Below are 16,333 nucleotides of genomic sequence, written 5' to 3'. Positions count from 1 at the left end.
TGGATGGAACTTGATGTTCAAATTCAGTCGTGCCCCCCCCCCCCCCCCCCCAACTTTCTTGGCCCCATGGTGGGATATTTTGCACTCGTACCTGATGATAAAAACACGCTCCTAAAGACCGACTAGCTTGACTAGCAAGATGTTTGGCCATTAGCTTGACTAGCAACATGTTTGGCCATTAGCTTGACTAGCAACATGTTTGGCCATTAGCTTGACTAGCAACATGTTTGGCCACTAGCTTGACTAGCAACATGTTTGGCCACTAGCTTGACTAGCAACATGTTTGGCCATTAGCTTGACTAGCAACATGTTTGGCCATTAGCTTGACTAGCAACATGTTTGGCCATTAGCTTGACTAGCAACATGTTTGGCCATTAGCTTGACTAGCAACATGTTTGGCCATTAGCTTGACTAGCAACATGTTTGGCCACTAGCTTGACTAGCAACATGTTTGGCCACTAGCTTGACTAGCAACATGTTTGGCCACTAGCTTGACTAGCAACATGTTTGGCCATTAGCTTGACTAGCAACATGTTTGGCCACTAGCTTGACTAGCAACATGTTTGGCCACTAGCTTGACTAGCAACATGTTTGGCCACTAGCTTGACTAGCAACATGTTTGGCCACTAGCTTGACTAGCAACATGTTTGGCCACTAGCTTGACTAGCAACATGTTTGGCCACTAGCTTGACTAGCAACATGTTTGGGCACTAGCTTGACTAGCAACATGTTTGGGCACTAGCTTGACTAGCAACATGTTTGGCCACTAGCTTGACTAGCAACATGTTTGGCCACTAGCTTGACTAGCAACATGTTTGGCCACTAGCTTGACTAGCAACATGTTTGGCCACTAGCTTGACTAGCAACATGTTTGGCCACTAGCTTGACTAGCAACATGTTTGGCCACTAGCTTGACTAGCAACATGTTTGGCCACTAGCTTGACTAGCAACATGTTTGGCCACTAGCTTGACTAGCAACATGTTTGGCCACTAGCTTGACTAGCAACATGTTTGGCCACTAGCTTGACTAGCAACATGTTTGGCCACTAGCTTGACTAGCAACATGTTTGGCCACTAGCTTGACTAGCAACATGTTTGGCCACTAGCTTGACTAGCAACATGTTTGGCCATTAGCTTGACTAGCAACATGTTTGGCCATGATTTTGGCAAATCGGCCAAGGCCGTCCTTTTGCTTCTCTTAGCTTCTTCGGTTTCTAAATGCAGTGGAACCTCGGCTAGCGTCCGCCAAAGTTAGCATGTTAGTCAAATTTCGGCCACAATTTGGCGTCGGTTTGCGTGCATCCTCCATTTGCATACTGTACAATATGGCGCCTAATGTCATGTTATTAATACACTGGCGAGTCCGCATGTTTGTTTTTTATGGTCCTTCCTCGTTAGCCTCCTATTAGCTAGCAAGCCATGATGAGACGTCAGCAGCCAACAAAGACCGGAGGAGAACCCGCCATGGCTGCATCTAAAGGTCATCTAAAGGTCATTGCCAGACCTAGGCTTCATGGGCTGACCCCGCGGGTGAAGGTGCGCCCACTACAGGGGAGAGAGAGAAAGACTGGCATGGTGACGTCAGAAGAGGAAGCCTAAAAGGTCAATGAAAAGGTCAATGAAACGCTTTCATCCGTGCCAGTGAAGACCAGATCAGTCGGTGCCTGGCTCAACAGCACCCGAACAGGAAGCGCCGCCGCCTTTGATGAAGAACCGCCACGGTGAACATGACGAGAAAACCCCCTGGGTGACCTAGAATCATCACATCTAAGAAAGTGGAGCTTTGTCGTGCTGACGGCCGCTGTGGTTAAACGAGGAGGATCAAACATGACATCAGCAGCAGCGAGCAGGATAAAGGACCCTGAGGGATGCCATCGCTTGTCAATCACACAACTTGAAGCTGAGAGCACCTCCGAAGTGCGACTGCGAAGATCGAAAGAAGCGAGTAGGATGCTTTGGTTGCTAAACGCCGCCATCGCGATGGTAAGACCTCAAGCGGCAACGACGGCTAGCTCACGTCTTTAAACATGTCTTTTCCTGATGTTCTCGTCGTCTTTGAACATCTCAGGGGTGTCCGAACTTTTTCCACCGCTGCCGTGACGGTTTTGTCCATGGAAAGAATTCTAGTGTAATGTGTGATATCACCCGTGGGATGGTCCCGTCAGTCATGTGATGTCTCCAGGTGATGTTGATGTCGGCGACGGCGACGGCGACCCCAGCAAAGACAGCCAGGAGGTCCTCCGGTCCAGCCATAGAAACGGTCCCCGTGCAGCTCAACCCCAACGTCTTGGTTCCTTCCCGACCGTTCCGGCCGCTGCACAACGACTCCATATCGCCGTGGACTTACAAGTAGGGGTGTTCACACGCTGGTTGCCACGGTAACCAAGCACTCAGTTGATTGTCTCGTCTCCTCAAGCGACTCCCACGACGTCTCGGTGTTCCCACCCGTGTCCGAGGCCCGCTGCCTTCTGCGAGGCTGCCTGGACTCCGATGGCGTGGAGGACCTGACGCTCAAGTCGGCCCCCATCCTGCACCAGGTTCTGCTCCTGCACCGCCTCAAGTCCGGGGGCAAGGAGCCGGGGTACCACTACCGCTTGGAGCCCCGCCTCATCGCTGTGGGGTGTACTTGCGTGCGCGACCCTGTCCGACGGCAAGGACAGTGATTGACATGTACCCCCCCCCCCCCCCACACCATTCACGCCCCCCCTCCAAGTAGGTCAGGGTCATTTAATTTATTTCACGTCTGTAGAGCCACATCATCATCATCATCAGCTAATTAGCCTCCTCTTATTTATGCTATTCCACTACTTCCTGTCTGTGGGCTCGTCTCATTAAACACATCTGGAGCATGGAATGGAATGGAATGGCCTTTATTGTCCTTTATTGGCCTGTATTGTCCTGTATTGGCCTGTATTGGCCTTTATTGGCCTGTATTGGCCTGTATTGGCCTTTATTGTCGTTATACAAGATGGACAACGACATTGGAGCATGACTGTGCAGAATGGTTTGCTGACTCGGTGAAAAGTGGGTCCATCTTGACTCTCGGTTCCATTTTTGGTTGAGCCGCAACATCCAATTCCTCTCTAATTTCTAATTCGTTCATGGTTTTCTGGTTTGAAAATGTAAATATCCTCCGACTCCAACTTGGTTAAATTTCCTTAGTCGTCCACGAAAGCAGACATTTTAAAACCGACACTCACTCATCATCTTTTGTTCTCATTACAATATGATACAATATTTGGACTTTATTAGCATTACATTGTCAACTTTCTTCTTGTACATTTTATTTTGGTAATCATGACTTTATTCTCTTAAGTTCCTGCGTAACCAAAAATGACAACTTTATTCATTGCTTTGCTTTTCATAATATTACAAAGAAAAATAACAGCTTTCATTTTTAATTTTCCCGTACAATTAGGACTTTTTGACTTCACTCTTTCAAAATGACTGAGTTTGCCATTTTTGATGTTTTTCTACTTAAATTTAATTTATAAAAATGCCCCCTAAATAATTTGATATATTTTATTGATTTTTTTTTACAAAAAAAATCTGACAAATTTCATATAATAGGGCAAATGCAGGCTAATAAGCAAGCCAATAAGCAGGCTAATACTAGCCTATGACTACTACTAGTAGTAGTAGTCGTAGAATAAGTAGTAGAAGATTAGTACAAGTAATATTACTAGAATAAAGTCGTAAACTTATGAGAAATATTACTAGAATAAAGTCGTAAACTTATGAGAAATATTACTACAATAAAGTCATAAACATAGGAGAAAAAACCCCATAAATTTATGAGAAAAAAGTTGTAATATTACTAGAATAAAGTCGCAAACTTACAATAAAAAAGTTGTAACATTACTAGAATAAAGTCATAAATGTAGGAGAAAAAAATCCACAAATTTATGAGAAAAAAAGTTTTAATATTACTAGAATAAAGTCACAAACTTACCAGAAAAAAGTTGTAATATTACTAGAATAAAGTTGGAAATGTAGGAGAAAAATCTGTAAATTTATGAAAACAAATTGTTTTTATATTACTAAAAGTTGTAAACGTATGACAAAACATTAGTAATTTTACAATAAAAAAGTTGTAATATTACTGGAATAAAGTCGTAAACTTATGAGAAAAATGTTAAACCTATGAGAAAAAAGTAGTAAGTTTACTAGAATAAAGTCGTCAGCGTAGGAGAAAAAAATTGTAAACTTACGAGAAAAAAAGTTTGAATATTACCAAAATAAACATGGGAGAAAAAAATATGTGAACGTACGAGAAAAAAGTTATATTAAAAGTAATATTACGAGAACAAACGTCAAACGTCATTCTGGAAGGACGCCGGGGTAAACATGAGACCACGTGACACAGCCCGGAAGTATGAGGAAGGCGTGGCCATCCGAATTCACAAAGCTGGTTCCGGGTTGGGGGAGGAGCCTCCGAGCGTCCGGAGACCGGGTAGCCTAACTAACTGTAGTTTGTATCGACTTCCTTCTCGGGAGGTGGCGCTAATGTACACGAGGGTGAGCCGAAGAAGAAGCCATCGGCAGTAATAGAAGAAGAAGAAGAAGAGAAAGAGAAAGATGGCGGAGGCGCAGCCGAGCGTTGCTCCGTGCGGGGACATGATGGCGGCCCCTCGGGAGGACGAGAAGGCTGCACGTGAGAAGAAAGCAGTGTGTTTGATCGTTCTCGGCATGGCCGGATCCGGAAAGACAACCTTTGTTCAGGTCATCCATTCCACGTGTTTGTCGTTGTTTACCACCAAGAGCAAACCGCCCAACACGATGAAAGTTCCGTGGAAAGAGCTAAAATAAAAAATAAAAATGTATTTTCACAAGCTTGTCCAAGGTTGAATTGAGGTCTTAATGGCGGCACCGGCCTCTTTCATGCTTTGGAGCGTCGTGTTCCAAGTAGACGGGACGATGTGCTGAAGGTCCATAGAGAACCTTTGGGACTTGGATGGTGTTCCGGTTTCATGTGGTCCTGGTAGACCGGACCCAAACGTACATAGATCCCACCCTTGTTGAGGTCAGCCCACAGTAACATTTCTTGCATTTCCACTTTATTTACTTATTTATTTCTTTCTGACGTTTTCTAAATGCTCAGAATGACGCAAGTTCCGGTCCGCACGTTCGTGAAATACGAAGGGTGTTCCTAATTGATTGTCCAGAGCGTGTGCTTGTCTGACAGCCGCCATGTTGACTCCAACAGAGGTTGACGGCTCATCTTTACGCTGTCAAAAGTCCTCCGTACCTCATCAACCTGGACCCCGCCGTCCACGAGATCCCCTTCCCTCCAAACATCGGTAAGGTGCGGCAAGAGGCGCCGACGTCACGCGTGTACGAGATGCACCGTTGACCTCTGACCTGGACGTTTGTCTCGCCAGACATCCGAGACACGGTGAACTACAAGGAGGTGATGAAGCAGTACGGCCTGGGGCCCAATGGCGGCATCGTGACCTCGCTCAACCTGTTTGCTACTCGCTTTGATCAGGTGAGTGATGATGGATGACCTCTGACCTCTGACCTGTAGAGGGTTGCTGTATGAAAGGATAGAGATCATACATGTATACATGTATTCACATATGTAGAATACACGTGTGTGTTCTTTAGGTGATGCGGTTCCTGGAGAAGAAGCAGCACGATCACCGGTCAGTAGATGTTTGGGCGTATGAAAATAACGTAAATATTGACCGCCCCGTGTCGCCTCGGCAGGTACGTGCTCATCGACACCCCGGGTCAGATCGAAGTCTTCACGTGGTCGGCGTCTGGAACCATTATCACGGAAGCTCTGGTGCGTGGCTAGCCTGACTGGGTGGTGCTGGGTGTTGTGCTAACGCGTAGCACGGCGTGCTAACGCGTAGCACGGCGTGCTAACGCGTAGCACGGCGTGCTAACGCGTAGCATGGCGTCTATCTCAGGCGTCGTCCTTCCCCTGCGTGGTGGTCTACGTCATGGACACGTCCCGCAGCGTCAATCCCGTCACCTTCATGTCCAACATGTTGTACGCTTGCAGGTACGAGCAGGTGCACGTTGCCTTCTGTTGCCGTGGCGATGTGCGCTTGTGACCTTTCTTGTTGGTATTCTTTCAGTATCCTGTACAAGACCAAGCTGCCTTTTATTGTAGCCATGAACAAGGTGAGTAACGTTTCCATGGAAACGGGCAAACGAGGACGTGGGTGGGCCGGCAGAGGAACATTTGATTGGTCGGACGCTTGACATGCTTGTTTCAGCGCCTCTCTGTGCGTGTGGGCGGGTAGAGACTATAGGGGTGTTATTTCATGCCTAGAGGTCTCTAAGAATGGGAAACCACATTTAGTGTCTTCAGCAGGTTTTCTATATTCTTAACTACAATAATATCCAACTTATCAATAAGGAGTCACTTAAGTATGGTAGTTTAGTGGGGTCCGTGTGTGTGTGTGTGTGTGTGTGTGTGTGTGTGTGTGTGTGTGTGTGTACTTTGTGCAGACTGACATCATCGAGCACAGCTTTGCGGTGGAGTGGATGCAGGACTTTGAGGTTTTCCAGGACGCTCTAAACCAGGAGACGTCGTATGTGAGCAACCTAACCCGGTCCATGAGCCTGGTCCTGGATGAGTTCTACTCCAACCTGAGGGTAAGGCGGACAACAACCCAGACCCGTGAAGGCCAACGTCTCATGGCCATCTTGCTTCCGCAGGTAGTGGGCGTGTCCTCGGTGACAGGAAACGGATTGGACGAGTTCCTGGTGAAGGTGCGGGATGCTGCTGAGGAGTACGACAGGTGAGGACAGGCCGTAGTCTGATTCTTGGTCCTTTATTTTCTTCTGATGATTTATTCCTGTAGTCCTGCTTTCATTTGTACAGCAGGGGGCGTTAGTGTTCATGTTTGGGTGGTTCACCACAGCCATACCAGAAGCAGTGGCTCCTCCGTTTTGGTGCCACAAGGTTAGACCAATACCAAGGCAATTTGTTCCCATCAGGAAATAATGCAAATCCAGTTCAGACAAAACATGTGGATTTCTCTTGGAGATGAATTATCTCTCCATCTATCTCTATCAACTCTCTATCATCCATCCATCCATCCATCCATCCATCCATCCATCCTAATTGTAGGTTTCCGTGTATAAAACAATGGCAAATGACCGTTGGCTGGAGGTTTAGCAACTTTAGCCCCATGGCAGGTTATTTGGCAGTCTCAATACCCAAACTGTATTTGTGTGGAACGCTAAGGTACGTGGTTATCTCCCCCCCCCCCCCCCCCCCCCCCCCCCTTCTGAAACATCTTTTGGTTCCTCAGGGATTATCGACCAGAATATGAAAGACTTCGCAGACAACTGGTGAGTTGCTGGACGGTGGTCTTCCCTCATCAATCCCCCCTCAAGCTTACCTGGTGATGACCTTTGCCCTAAAGATGGACGCTCAGAGTCAGAAGCAGCAAGAGCAGCTGGAGAGACTGCGGAAGGATCTCGGTGCCGTGGACATGTCGACGTCCGTTTCAGGTCACTTCATCTTTCTTCATATTTGACCAAGACGCCGGTTTTTTATGGGGGGACTTTTGGGGGGATTGCGATGCCAATCCCAGATCATGGTGATCAATGATCATGGTGATCAATGATCATGGTGATCAATGATCATGGTGATCAATGATCATGTTGATCACTGATCATGTTGATCAATGATCATGTTGATCACTGATCATGTTGATCAATGATCATGTTGATCAATGATCATGTTGATCATTGATCATGTTGATCAATGATCATGTTGATCATTGATCATGGTGATCATTGATCATGGTGATCAATGATCATGGTGATCAATGATCATGGTGATCAATGATCATGGTGATCAATGATCATGGTGATCAATGATCATGGTGATCATGGTGATCATGGTGATCATTGATCATGGTGATCAATGATCATGGTGATCAATGATCATGTTGATCATTGATCATGTTGATCAATGATCATGTTGATCATTGATCATGGTGATCATTGATCATGGTGATCAATGATCATGGTGATCAATGATCATGGTGATCAATGATCATGGTGATCAATGATCATGGTGATCAATGATCATGGTGATCATGGTGATCATGGTGATCATTGATCATGGTGATCAATGATCATGGTGATCAATGATCATGGTGATCAATGATCATGGTGATCATGGTGATCATGGTGATCATGGTGATCATGTTGATCATGTTGATCAATGATCATGTTGATCAATGATCATGGTGATCATGTTGATCAATGATCATGGTGATCATGGTGATCATGGTGATCAATGATCGTGTTGATCAATGATCGTGTTGTGATCGGTGATCATGTTGTGATCGATGATCATGTTGTGATCCACAGAAAAAGTCGAGGTGGCCGGACCCAGTGACCTCATTATGACCCGCGGCGCCCGTGACTCCGACGACGACAACGGCATGGACAGTGACACGGACGACATTGACCACAGCCGTGAGCTTCAGTGACGTCTGATGAGCATCCAGTGAAGGCTGAAGATAACGCCTTTTGGTTTTTGTCTTCAGAAGCGGAGGAGAGCAAAGAGAAGAACGCCTTTGGGAACTTCCTGCAGGAGCGGAGGGAGGTGGTTCAGGTCCGAAACCGCAAGTGTGGGTTGCCAGAAAGCTGAACGAGTCGCATCAGTGGGACTCAAACCAGTTAGTGTTTCCTGATGGGCAAGCTGGTGACTTTTATAAAGCCAAGTGAGCCTGCAAATAAAGCCAATATTCTTTCCTATGTTATTTGTCGTATTTGCTCACGGGGGGGGGAGGGGGGGGTCATCTTGCACAAGGTTCCTTTTCCACAAACAATAATGCCTTTTAAATTATTTCATTATCTTCCATTTGTTCCACAGTCTTGTTGTCAAAGTAACACAATAAATGTGTTGTTGGCCGCCCCAGTTTGATTCCAGTATGGACCAATCACGCTTCCATACTAATTACTCATACATTGGCATTAATACATCACATCAATAATACATTTATATGCTGTAGGCCCCGTGAGTCACTAATCAGTCCTAAATTGTCTCTATATTCATACATGAAGTCATAACCTCCTAGAGTCATCAGTGTGATTCGCCATCGCCATCGCTTCCATTCTCATCCAATAGGAAGGCCACACGCCAACCACAGTCTTTTTTTTTTTTTAGAGCAGACTTTATTTCATTGTATGATTTATGATTGTTTTGAAGGCTTTCTGCTGTGGTGATGTAACACGTTCACGCACCCTGAGGCAAAACGACAGTCAGCTGCCACAGACTCAACGTCTCGTTGAAGAGAAACAACAAAGCTGTATAGTCCGCCCTGATTGGCTGATCATGACATCACCAGTGAAGAGTGAGGGTTCCTTTCCCCTGCTCTCTGACACACACACACACACACACACACACACACGTTAGTCTGTAGAAGACGCTGCAGCGCATCATGACAGATTCTGTAAACCAGATGAATAAAGTCATAACAAGAACGAATGTTAATAATAAGACAATGTTATAATTACTTTCATTAATGATAAAAAAATGATCGGTGTGATAAGTGGCTTCTTTTCCTTCACGAGGAACACCCACAGCGCCCCCCTGGCCCCCTTTAGCGTGACCAATAAGAACCCACCGCCTCCTCGGCCAATCAGAAAGCTCCAAAGTGATGTCATGCAGCAGCTGCCGTGTGGTGCTGATGCTGCGGAGGATGCTGCACATCTTCAGCGTGAACAGCAACATCAAACTGGTGAGTGATTATCTTTTATTTCTCTTATATTTCTCTACTTTGTCTTTGCTTCCTTTTTCTTCTTTCTTGGTCTTCAAATTGGGCGGCAAAAAGCACAAAGACAAAAATGACATCATAGCTCAGAAACACAAGGAATAATAACGATGATGTCACAGACAGCAGACACAAGATAAGAAGTAGTTTTTCATGAAAAATACGTAATACGTTTAAATGTTCTTCCTTGGACACCAAAGGCTCGTTAGGAAGCTGATCCAGCAGATGAAGCCCTTCAAGCTAATTAGCTGACTTCCATTGCATGTTATGTTATGGTCATGTTATGTTATGGTCATGTTATGTTATGTTATGGTAATATTATGTTATGTTATGTTATGTTCTCGCCACATGTGACTAATTGATTGACATTCTGACCCTCTGTTTAGACTGTCGGGAACACTATTCCCTGATTGCCGTCTGGCTGACTTCACAAAGTCTTCCCCAGCAGCAAGGCCATGACGTCAGCAGGTGCTTTTCTTCTCACTCACGACTTTGACTTCTTGTTGGCACTTACTATTTTTATTCTTATTATCATAAGCACTGTTTTATTGTCGTTGTCGTTGACAGCATTATTACAAATTAACAACCGTATTTGAACTCTATAAATACAAATTGCATTCAAATATGTTTATCTTATTAATATATAAATATATTATGTGAATGATAGTGTAAATATCAATGGTTATATCAGTATAACGTTAATAGTGTTATTCATTTTGGTATTAACATATTATACATACATTTAAATATGAATATCAGTTCCGTTAATTTATTATCAATACTTATAATTAATTAATACTTTATCATTATTATTGTTATATTACATGTAATGTTAATATTACTGTGTATATTACATTTTAATATTATTATTACTATTTTATTAGTTTTGTTGTTAATATTGTTGCTATTAATGGTATGATTTATACATACATATATTAATAGTAACAATCACATTTATATTTATATCAAGATGTAAAAATGCAATATATTATTTTATTACTATCAATAACGATGTTCACAATTAATATTTGATTGATATCAATGTTATTAATATCTGTATGATATGTAATATTACTGTAATATTATTATTGACTATATTATGACTTTAACAGTATTTTGTAATGAATATTGAAGTATTTACTGTATGGTTTGTCTCTTCAGCCCATCGAGAGAAGCTGCGAGAGCTCCCCCTGGTGTCCTTCTTGTGCTCCTGCATCTTCCAGAAGCCACGCGACGCCATGTCTGCCAAAAAGGAAGGTCGGTTGACGGCTCCTCGGTCACGTGATCACATTTGGCCTCTCGGGTACTTGTTGTGTCCGATGGGCGGGGAAAGTTGAACATGAGTTCAAAAGTCCAAATAATCGGGCTAGAGGTTAAGACGTTATTTCCTCGCGTGACGTGACGTGACGTGACGTTAAGATGTTTCGTCTGACGTCTCGACAGGTGTGGTGGACTTAAACCTGGGCGACATCCGCCACATGGAGGTCATGGAGCTGAACAAGCGTGCGAGCGGCCACGCCTTCCAGGTCATCCTGAAGCCGCCCACCTTGAACGGCGAGCCGAAGGCGACCACGCCCCCTCGTCACAAAGCCTCTCTGGAAGAGATCCAACAGAAACTCGAGGCCGCCCACGAGAGGAGAAAGGTCAGAGCCGAACGGACGTCCGTGACGGTTGACACGACGCTGACGTCACGTTTTACCTTCCAGTGTCAGGAGGCGGAGCTTCTGAAGCACCTGGCAGAGAGACGACAGCACGAGCGCGACGTCGCTCACAAAGCTCTCAGCCGAGAACGTCGCCCGGACACGAAGCAGCAGGAGGTGAGGTGATGGCTGACGTCCGGGTGAAGTCTCGTCAGCATCCGGGTGAAGTCTCGTCAGCATCCGGGTGAAGGATTTCATCGGCTCGTCTCTTTCGACGTCCGGTCTCGAATGTGACTTCGAAAGGAGCACGAGGCTCTGAGAGCGCGGCAGAGCTGCTGCAGATCACGTGACATTGATCAACTTTGTTTCCATGGCTACGGTTTTTCTGCGCGCGTCGACGCTGTTGGGACATGAAAACACGCAAGAGACAGCAAAGATTTTCCCTTTTGTGTGGAAATAAAGACGTCAAGATGCCATCAAAGTGTTTGTTGTCGATGTTCTGTCTGTCTGTGTTCGCTTCGCTACAAGCGCAATGGAACAGGTAAGCTAGCTGTCAATCAGGTGAAATAAATCATGGGGGCGGGGTTTCCTGGACTGGAACCAATCACAGACAGCTCTGTGCTTCGCGTTGGTGTCCAGCCTCCCAAACTACCAAAGCACGTGGGAGACGTGTACAATATGGCGCGACGTAGCGCGCGTGGCACATTCATACATACTTATTCTACTCGAGTGTCGCATTTCATATTATGAATATATATATCTATGTATATGTGTATATTATATTCAATATGAGCTACACCGTCAGGTTGAAATACTGTATGGACCAGACGAGACTTATCACTCCCTGAATTGGGTCAAAGTATTTGAAGGCATCACAGCAGGTCCAGAAGTAGGACAGAAGGATCCGGTGCCGTGGTGCTGCACATGGGCCCAGTAATAATTGATGAGCGTACATGTGGCGTCTCTGGAGGACGCCGTGGGCCATAAATTCTGCTTCAAGTCAGCGGTTTTAGTCCATGGCAGCACACAAGCTAATGCTAGCAGCTAGCCGACTGTCCTACTGCAAATGGGTCAGACCATCTCGTCTGGTTCCCGCTGGTTTTGCAACCTGAGCCAAACAGCCCGAGCCGTCTCCTGTGGGCGGAGCCAGATGGCCACCCAAAACAAAAACAAGCGTGGTCAAAAGTCCCACCATGCATCTGGGGCGGCCACGGGACGCGCGTGTCCATGAGAAGCTACTGAGACGTGACGGCGCTGACATTTAGCGGCTCAATGGAGAAGTCCATCAAGAGTCGTAAACCACATGACGTCTGGAAAGGTCGTGAAGGCCACATCTGGAAAAGCAATGACCTTTACCATTTCCTTCCTTGACCTTCTAGAACTCGCCACGGACCCATCCTGACACGGACCATGTCAGCACCTGCGGGACACGACCCAAAGACACCACAGGAAGTTTATTGTGGAACATTCCGTCAGGAAGTCCAGTCATTCTTATTAGAGAACATTCCAGAAGGTAAATATGACATTCAGCATCACGAGAACCTCAGCAGAACCTGGACCGCTCAATCCGTCTCAAGTCCCTTCAGATCCAGAACGGACTATGGGTGTTCTGTGGAGACACTGGAGGTGACGGACACATTCGGCTAGCGAGCGGACAAGGAACATTGCGGACTCTGAGCAGACCACGTGATACATACATTCATGTGGTTTGTTGTGGTCCAAAGTCCAGTCCGGTCCGGTCTGGACTCATGACAGGGTCCAGAAGCTACAACTAATTGTCTTTGATTGACAGCTGTGCTACTTCCTGTTTCTGCCCCGGGTGGTTGATCCCGCCACGCTACGTCTTCATGGCGCAGATGGGGACCACGATGACGAGGATGACGCTGAAGGTGGCGGCGATCAGGGCGCCGATCTTACACGCCTTGGCTCTGCGGAACTCCGCCTCCCGCTGCTTGAGCAGCGAGTCGTAGCCCGGCGTGTACACGTCCTCCATCCAGAACTCCAGCTTGTTCGGGTTCAGCGACTCCGCCTGCGCCAAGCACACAGACACCATCTTTGTTCCGCATCCTGCTAGGGCCTTTCACAATAAAAGCACCGCATGATGAGCTCACCGACGGTTGGGTCACAATAACGAAGGCCGTTGGACAGCTGTCAATCAACAGAAGGCGTGGCCCGCTGAGCGGGCGTCATGTGACGTACCTGCAGGTCCAACGTGTTTCCTGAGTTGCGTTTGTATTCGTCGGCGGTCCAGGACGGCCCGCTGAGCCTCGGCCCGGAATACAGGGGACTTCCTTTGGCGTGGGCTGGGACCGCCGGCCTCAGGTGATGTTCGGTCAGGTAGGACTCCCTGGCCGCCTTGGGGGGGCGGAGCATCCCGGGGAAGTCGTATTGGTCCACCTGCAGACAGGAAGCGGCGTGTGACGTCATGTTGGCGGCGTGGCGAGGACATGTGAGCGTGAACAGAAGCCATGGATTTAGCAGACGTAAAAATAGAAGCTCATGTTGGACCTCCAGATGGCGGCGCCTTCTTCTTGGAGTCTTCCTGCCGCTCTTCCTGCCGCTCTTCCAGCCGCTCTTCCAGCCGCTCTTCCAGCCGCTCTTCCAGCCGCTCTTCCAGCCGCTCTTCCACAATCACACACCCCGCCCGCCATCCACATTCCCGCACACATCCTGTTTACTTCTGCTTCCTGTCCCTGACCTGAGTGTCACATGACCACACGTACCTCTTTGGCCCGGCAGCCTCGCTCCTTGTCCACGGTGTCGGGATGGCAGGAGTACGACAGCGTTCGCCAGTCTCGCGGCGACACATCGACGACCTTCGACTCGCCGTCGTCGTCCAGCGAGTGCGATGACCTCCTGGTGAAGGCGTTCTTCCTCAGGGCCGTCGCCCTCAGGCCCGGGCTGTCGTTGAGGGTGTGGCAGCGGAAGACGTGCGGTGAGGCGTCAGGGGGGGAGGAGGCGGGGCTGGGGTCGGGCTCCTGGATCTTCTGGTCCAGCTTGTTGAGTTTGGACAGAACCTGCGAGATCTCGCCGCGCACGCCCGACAGCGACTCCAGCTTCCGCTCGATCTCGCCGATCCTCGCCACGAGCTTGCACACGCTGGACTTGAGCTCGTCGTCCGTGTTGTCCAGCGAGCGCAGGAGGCGGTCCAGCTGCGACTTCGCCAGTTTGACCGTGTTTGGTTCGGGCGAGCTGTCGCCCTCCGACTTCAGCGAGGCGGCGCTGTCGTAGCACGACGACTGGACCACGCCCAGCGAGTCGCACACGCTCATCTCATCCAGGAAGCGGAAGATGTCGCTGATGTCGTCGCCGACAATCTCGGATTCTTCGTCCGAGTGCTTGAAGGCGCGTGGCGCCTTCTTCTGACCACCGTGTTCCGTTTGAGTCCCGATGCACGCCGAGCCGTCCGTGCCGCGAAACGCCGGACCGTTGACTTGCTTGTCCCGCCTCCTCTTGGCCGACTCCACCCTGTCCATCACGGCGCCGTCCTTCGTCTTCACGGCGTCGTTGGGATACGCCAGCGGTCGCTTGGGGCTCTGGAAGCGCGTGTCGTCGGCCCCGACCACGCTGGCGTTGCGATGGAAGTTTGCTTTGCTTGCATACGACCTCTCCAGGTCATGAGGCCCCTCCTCCACGTTGAGGCTCAAGCTCTTCACAGGCCACGCCCCCTGCTTCCTGCCCTGACCACTGTGCTTCTTGCCACTCACGCACTCAGACACGGTGGTGGGCCCGAAGTACGTGGACGCCTGAAGGTCATCCAGACTCTCGTGTTTGACGCGCCGCCTCTCCGGCAGGGCCGGGCTGAGGGTGGGCGGGCAGTACGGCTTCCTGTAGGCCACCTCGAAGCTGCGATTGAAGAAGGGGGCGGGCGTGTGGCGGAATGGCTCCGCCCCCTCGCCATCCTTGGCCGCGATAACCTGGAGGAGAGAAGTCATCGTTAAAGTCGCAAAGCCAGCACTTTGACACTTTGGGCGGGACCCCGACGGCCCGACGCGTCGTGAACGCACCTGCGGGCCAAAGGAGGCCATTTTGTGGAAGTCCTCTTTGAAGATGTTCCTCTTCTGCAGGCAGGTGCGTGCCATCGGGGGGCCGTCCTGCATGCGGCGGCAGGGTGGGGAGGGGGAGTACTGGGGCAGGTGGTGCAGTTTGTCCAGAGAGGACGCTCGGCCCCCGCCCTGCCACCCGCCCTGCCTCCCGCCCACCCCCAACAGGAAGTTGGGCTCCGAGGCGGGAAGGAAGGTCCGGCGCGTTTCCGGGCCGGGGGGATTATTGACAAGGGCCGGCGGGGGCTCTCCAAGGGGGGCGTAGTGATGACGCACGCGCCTGGCCTCGGCGTGCTCGTGCCTCTGGACTCTGTGCGCGGCCACGCCCCCGTGCGCGTGGATCAGGTGGAGCATGGCGACGATGTCCGCCGCGAGCACGCGCCTCTTGGACTGCTCGTCTCCGGCGGGGCCGCGCATTTTGTCCCGGAAGAGCGTGGCGGGAAAGTCCGGGTCCAGACTGGCCGCGCGGTAAAGGTGCGCGCGCAGTTTGGCAAGGTGCACCAGGTCCATGCGCGTGCACAGCGACTTGCACAGCTCCTGGTCGGACATGTTGGCGTGCTGAACGTCCAGGTCCTCCAGGATCCGCCTCAGGAACTGTTCTGGGCCGGCCTCCATTGTGGATGCTCAGCAGAACCGAAGAACCGAGCCGAGAGAGGAGGGAGGAAGACTTCACCGCACTCTTGCCTCCATGCGCGTTCACGTGTGCCGCGCGTGTCCGCCTCCGAGCTCGTATCTGACTCGGAACCGGCTAGGAGAAGAACCCCCAGGAGGACCACATGCTGTGGCTCTCCCGGCTCCGATGAGGCTCGACTGGACCCGCCGGTCCGCAGCTGTCCGCCAGGCGCCGAGTGTCGCCGTGCCGAGACGACGCTGGCCACATCCGGTCGGGGCTGTCACA

At 49.2% G+C, this 16,333-nt stretch overlaps 4 protein-coding genes across 6 annotated transcripts; 3 read left to right on the top strand and 1 right to left on the bottom strand.

Moving 5' to 3' along the window:
* The first annotated feature begins 1,016 nt into the window (after positions 1-1,016).
* il17a/f1 (interleukin 17a/f1) lies at positions 1,017-3,799 on the top strand. The gene is made up of 3 exons (XM_058088417.1): positions 1,017-1,983; positions 2,183-2,349; positions 2,417-3,799. The coding sequence occupies exons 1-3, from the start codon at positions 1,828-1,830 to the stop codon at positions 2,661-2,663; spliced, it is 570 nt and encodes a 189-aa protein (XP_057944400.1). The 5' UTR covers positions 1,017-1,827; the 3' UTR covers positions 2,664-3,799.
* Positions 3,800-4,424: 625 nt separating this feature from the next.
* Positions 4,425-8,725, top strand: gpn1 (GPN-loop GTPase 1). Its single transcript, XM_058088408.1, has 13 exons — positions 4,425-4,722; positions 5,207-5,300; positions 5,382-5,488; positions 5,608-5,645; positions 5,710-5,788; positions 5,916-6,010; positions 6,087-6,132; positions 6,463-6,609; positions 6,673-6,755; positions 7,272-7,311; positions 7,386-7,473; positions 8,344-8,451; positions 8,523-8,725. The coding sequence occupies exons 1-13, from the start codon at positions 4,579-4,581 to the stop codon at positions 8,624-8,626; spliced, it is 1,173 nt and encodes a 390-aa protein (XP_057944391.1). The 5' UTR covers positions 4,425-4,578; the 3' UTR covers positions 8,627-8,725.
* A 931-nt stretch (positions 8,726-9,656) lies between these two features.
* Positions 9,657-11,863, top strand: LOC131139126 (stathmin-4-like). 2 transcript variants are annotated; one of them, XM_058088425.1, is made up of 5 exons: positions 9,657-9,719; positions 10,139-10,220; positions 10,914-11,009; positions 11,196-11,395; positions 11,459-11,863. In XM_058088425.1, exons 2-5 carry the CDS (start codon positions 10,208-10,210, stop codon positions 11,576-11,578), a joined length of 429 nt encoding a protein of 142 aa, XP_057944408.1. In that variant the 5' UTR covers positions 9,657-9,719; positions 10,139-10,207; the 3' UTR covers positions 11,579-11,863. The 2 variants fall into 2 exon arrangements, with proteins under 2 accessions (XP_057944408.1, XP_057944407.1); XM_058088424.1 differs by having other exon boundaries at positions 11,196-11,863.
* An 834-nt stretch (positions 11,864-12,697) lies between these two features.
* Positions 12,698-16,276, bottom strand: minar1 (membrane integral NOTCH2 associated receptor 1). Of its 2 annotated transcripts, XR_009132214.1 has the most exons (5): positions 15,400-16,276; positions 14,116-15,309; positions 13,592-13,789; positions 13,090-13,421; positions 12,698-13,001 (listed from the first exon to the last, which is right to left on the bottom strand). XR_009132214.1 is itself a non-coding variant. In XM_058088684.1 (4 exons), exons 1-4 carry the CDS (start codon positions 16,048-16,050, stop codon positions 13,230-13,232), a joined length of 2,235 nt encoding a protein of 744 aa, XP_057944667.1. In that variant the 5' UTR covers positions 16,051-16,276; the 3' UTR covers positions 12,699-13,229. The 2 variants fall into 2 exon arrangements, 1 of the variants encoding a protein (XP_057944667.1); XM_058088684.1 differs by having other exon boundaries at positions 12,699-13,421.
* Positions 16,277-16,333: the final 57 nt, after the last annotated feature.

This window comes from Doryrhamphus excisus, chromosome 12 (genome assembly GCF_030265055.1).
Source record: "Doryrhamphus excisus isolate RoL2022-K1 chromosome 12, RoL_Dexc_1.0, whole genome shotgun sequence".
Taxonomy (NCBI): domain Eukaryota; kingdom Metazoa; phylum Chordata; class Actinopteri; order Syngnathiformes; family Syngnathidae; genus Doryrhamphus; species Doryrhamphus excisus.
Note: the sequence above shows the minus strand (reverse complement) of the source record. Positions and strands in the feature narration are given on the sequence as shown.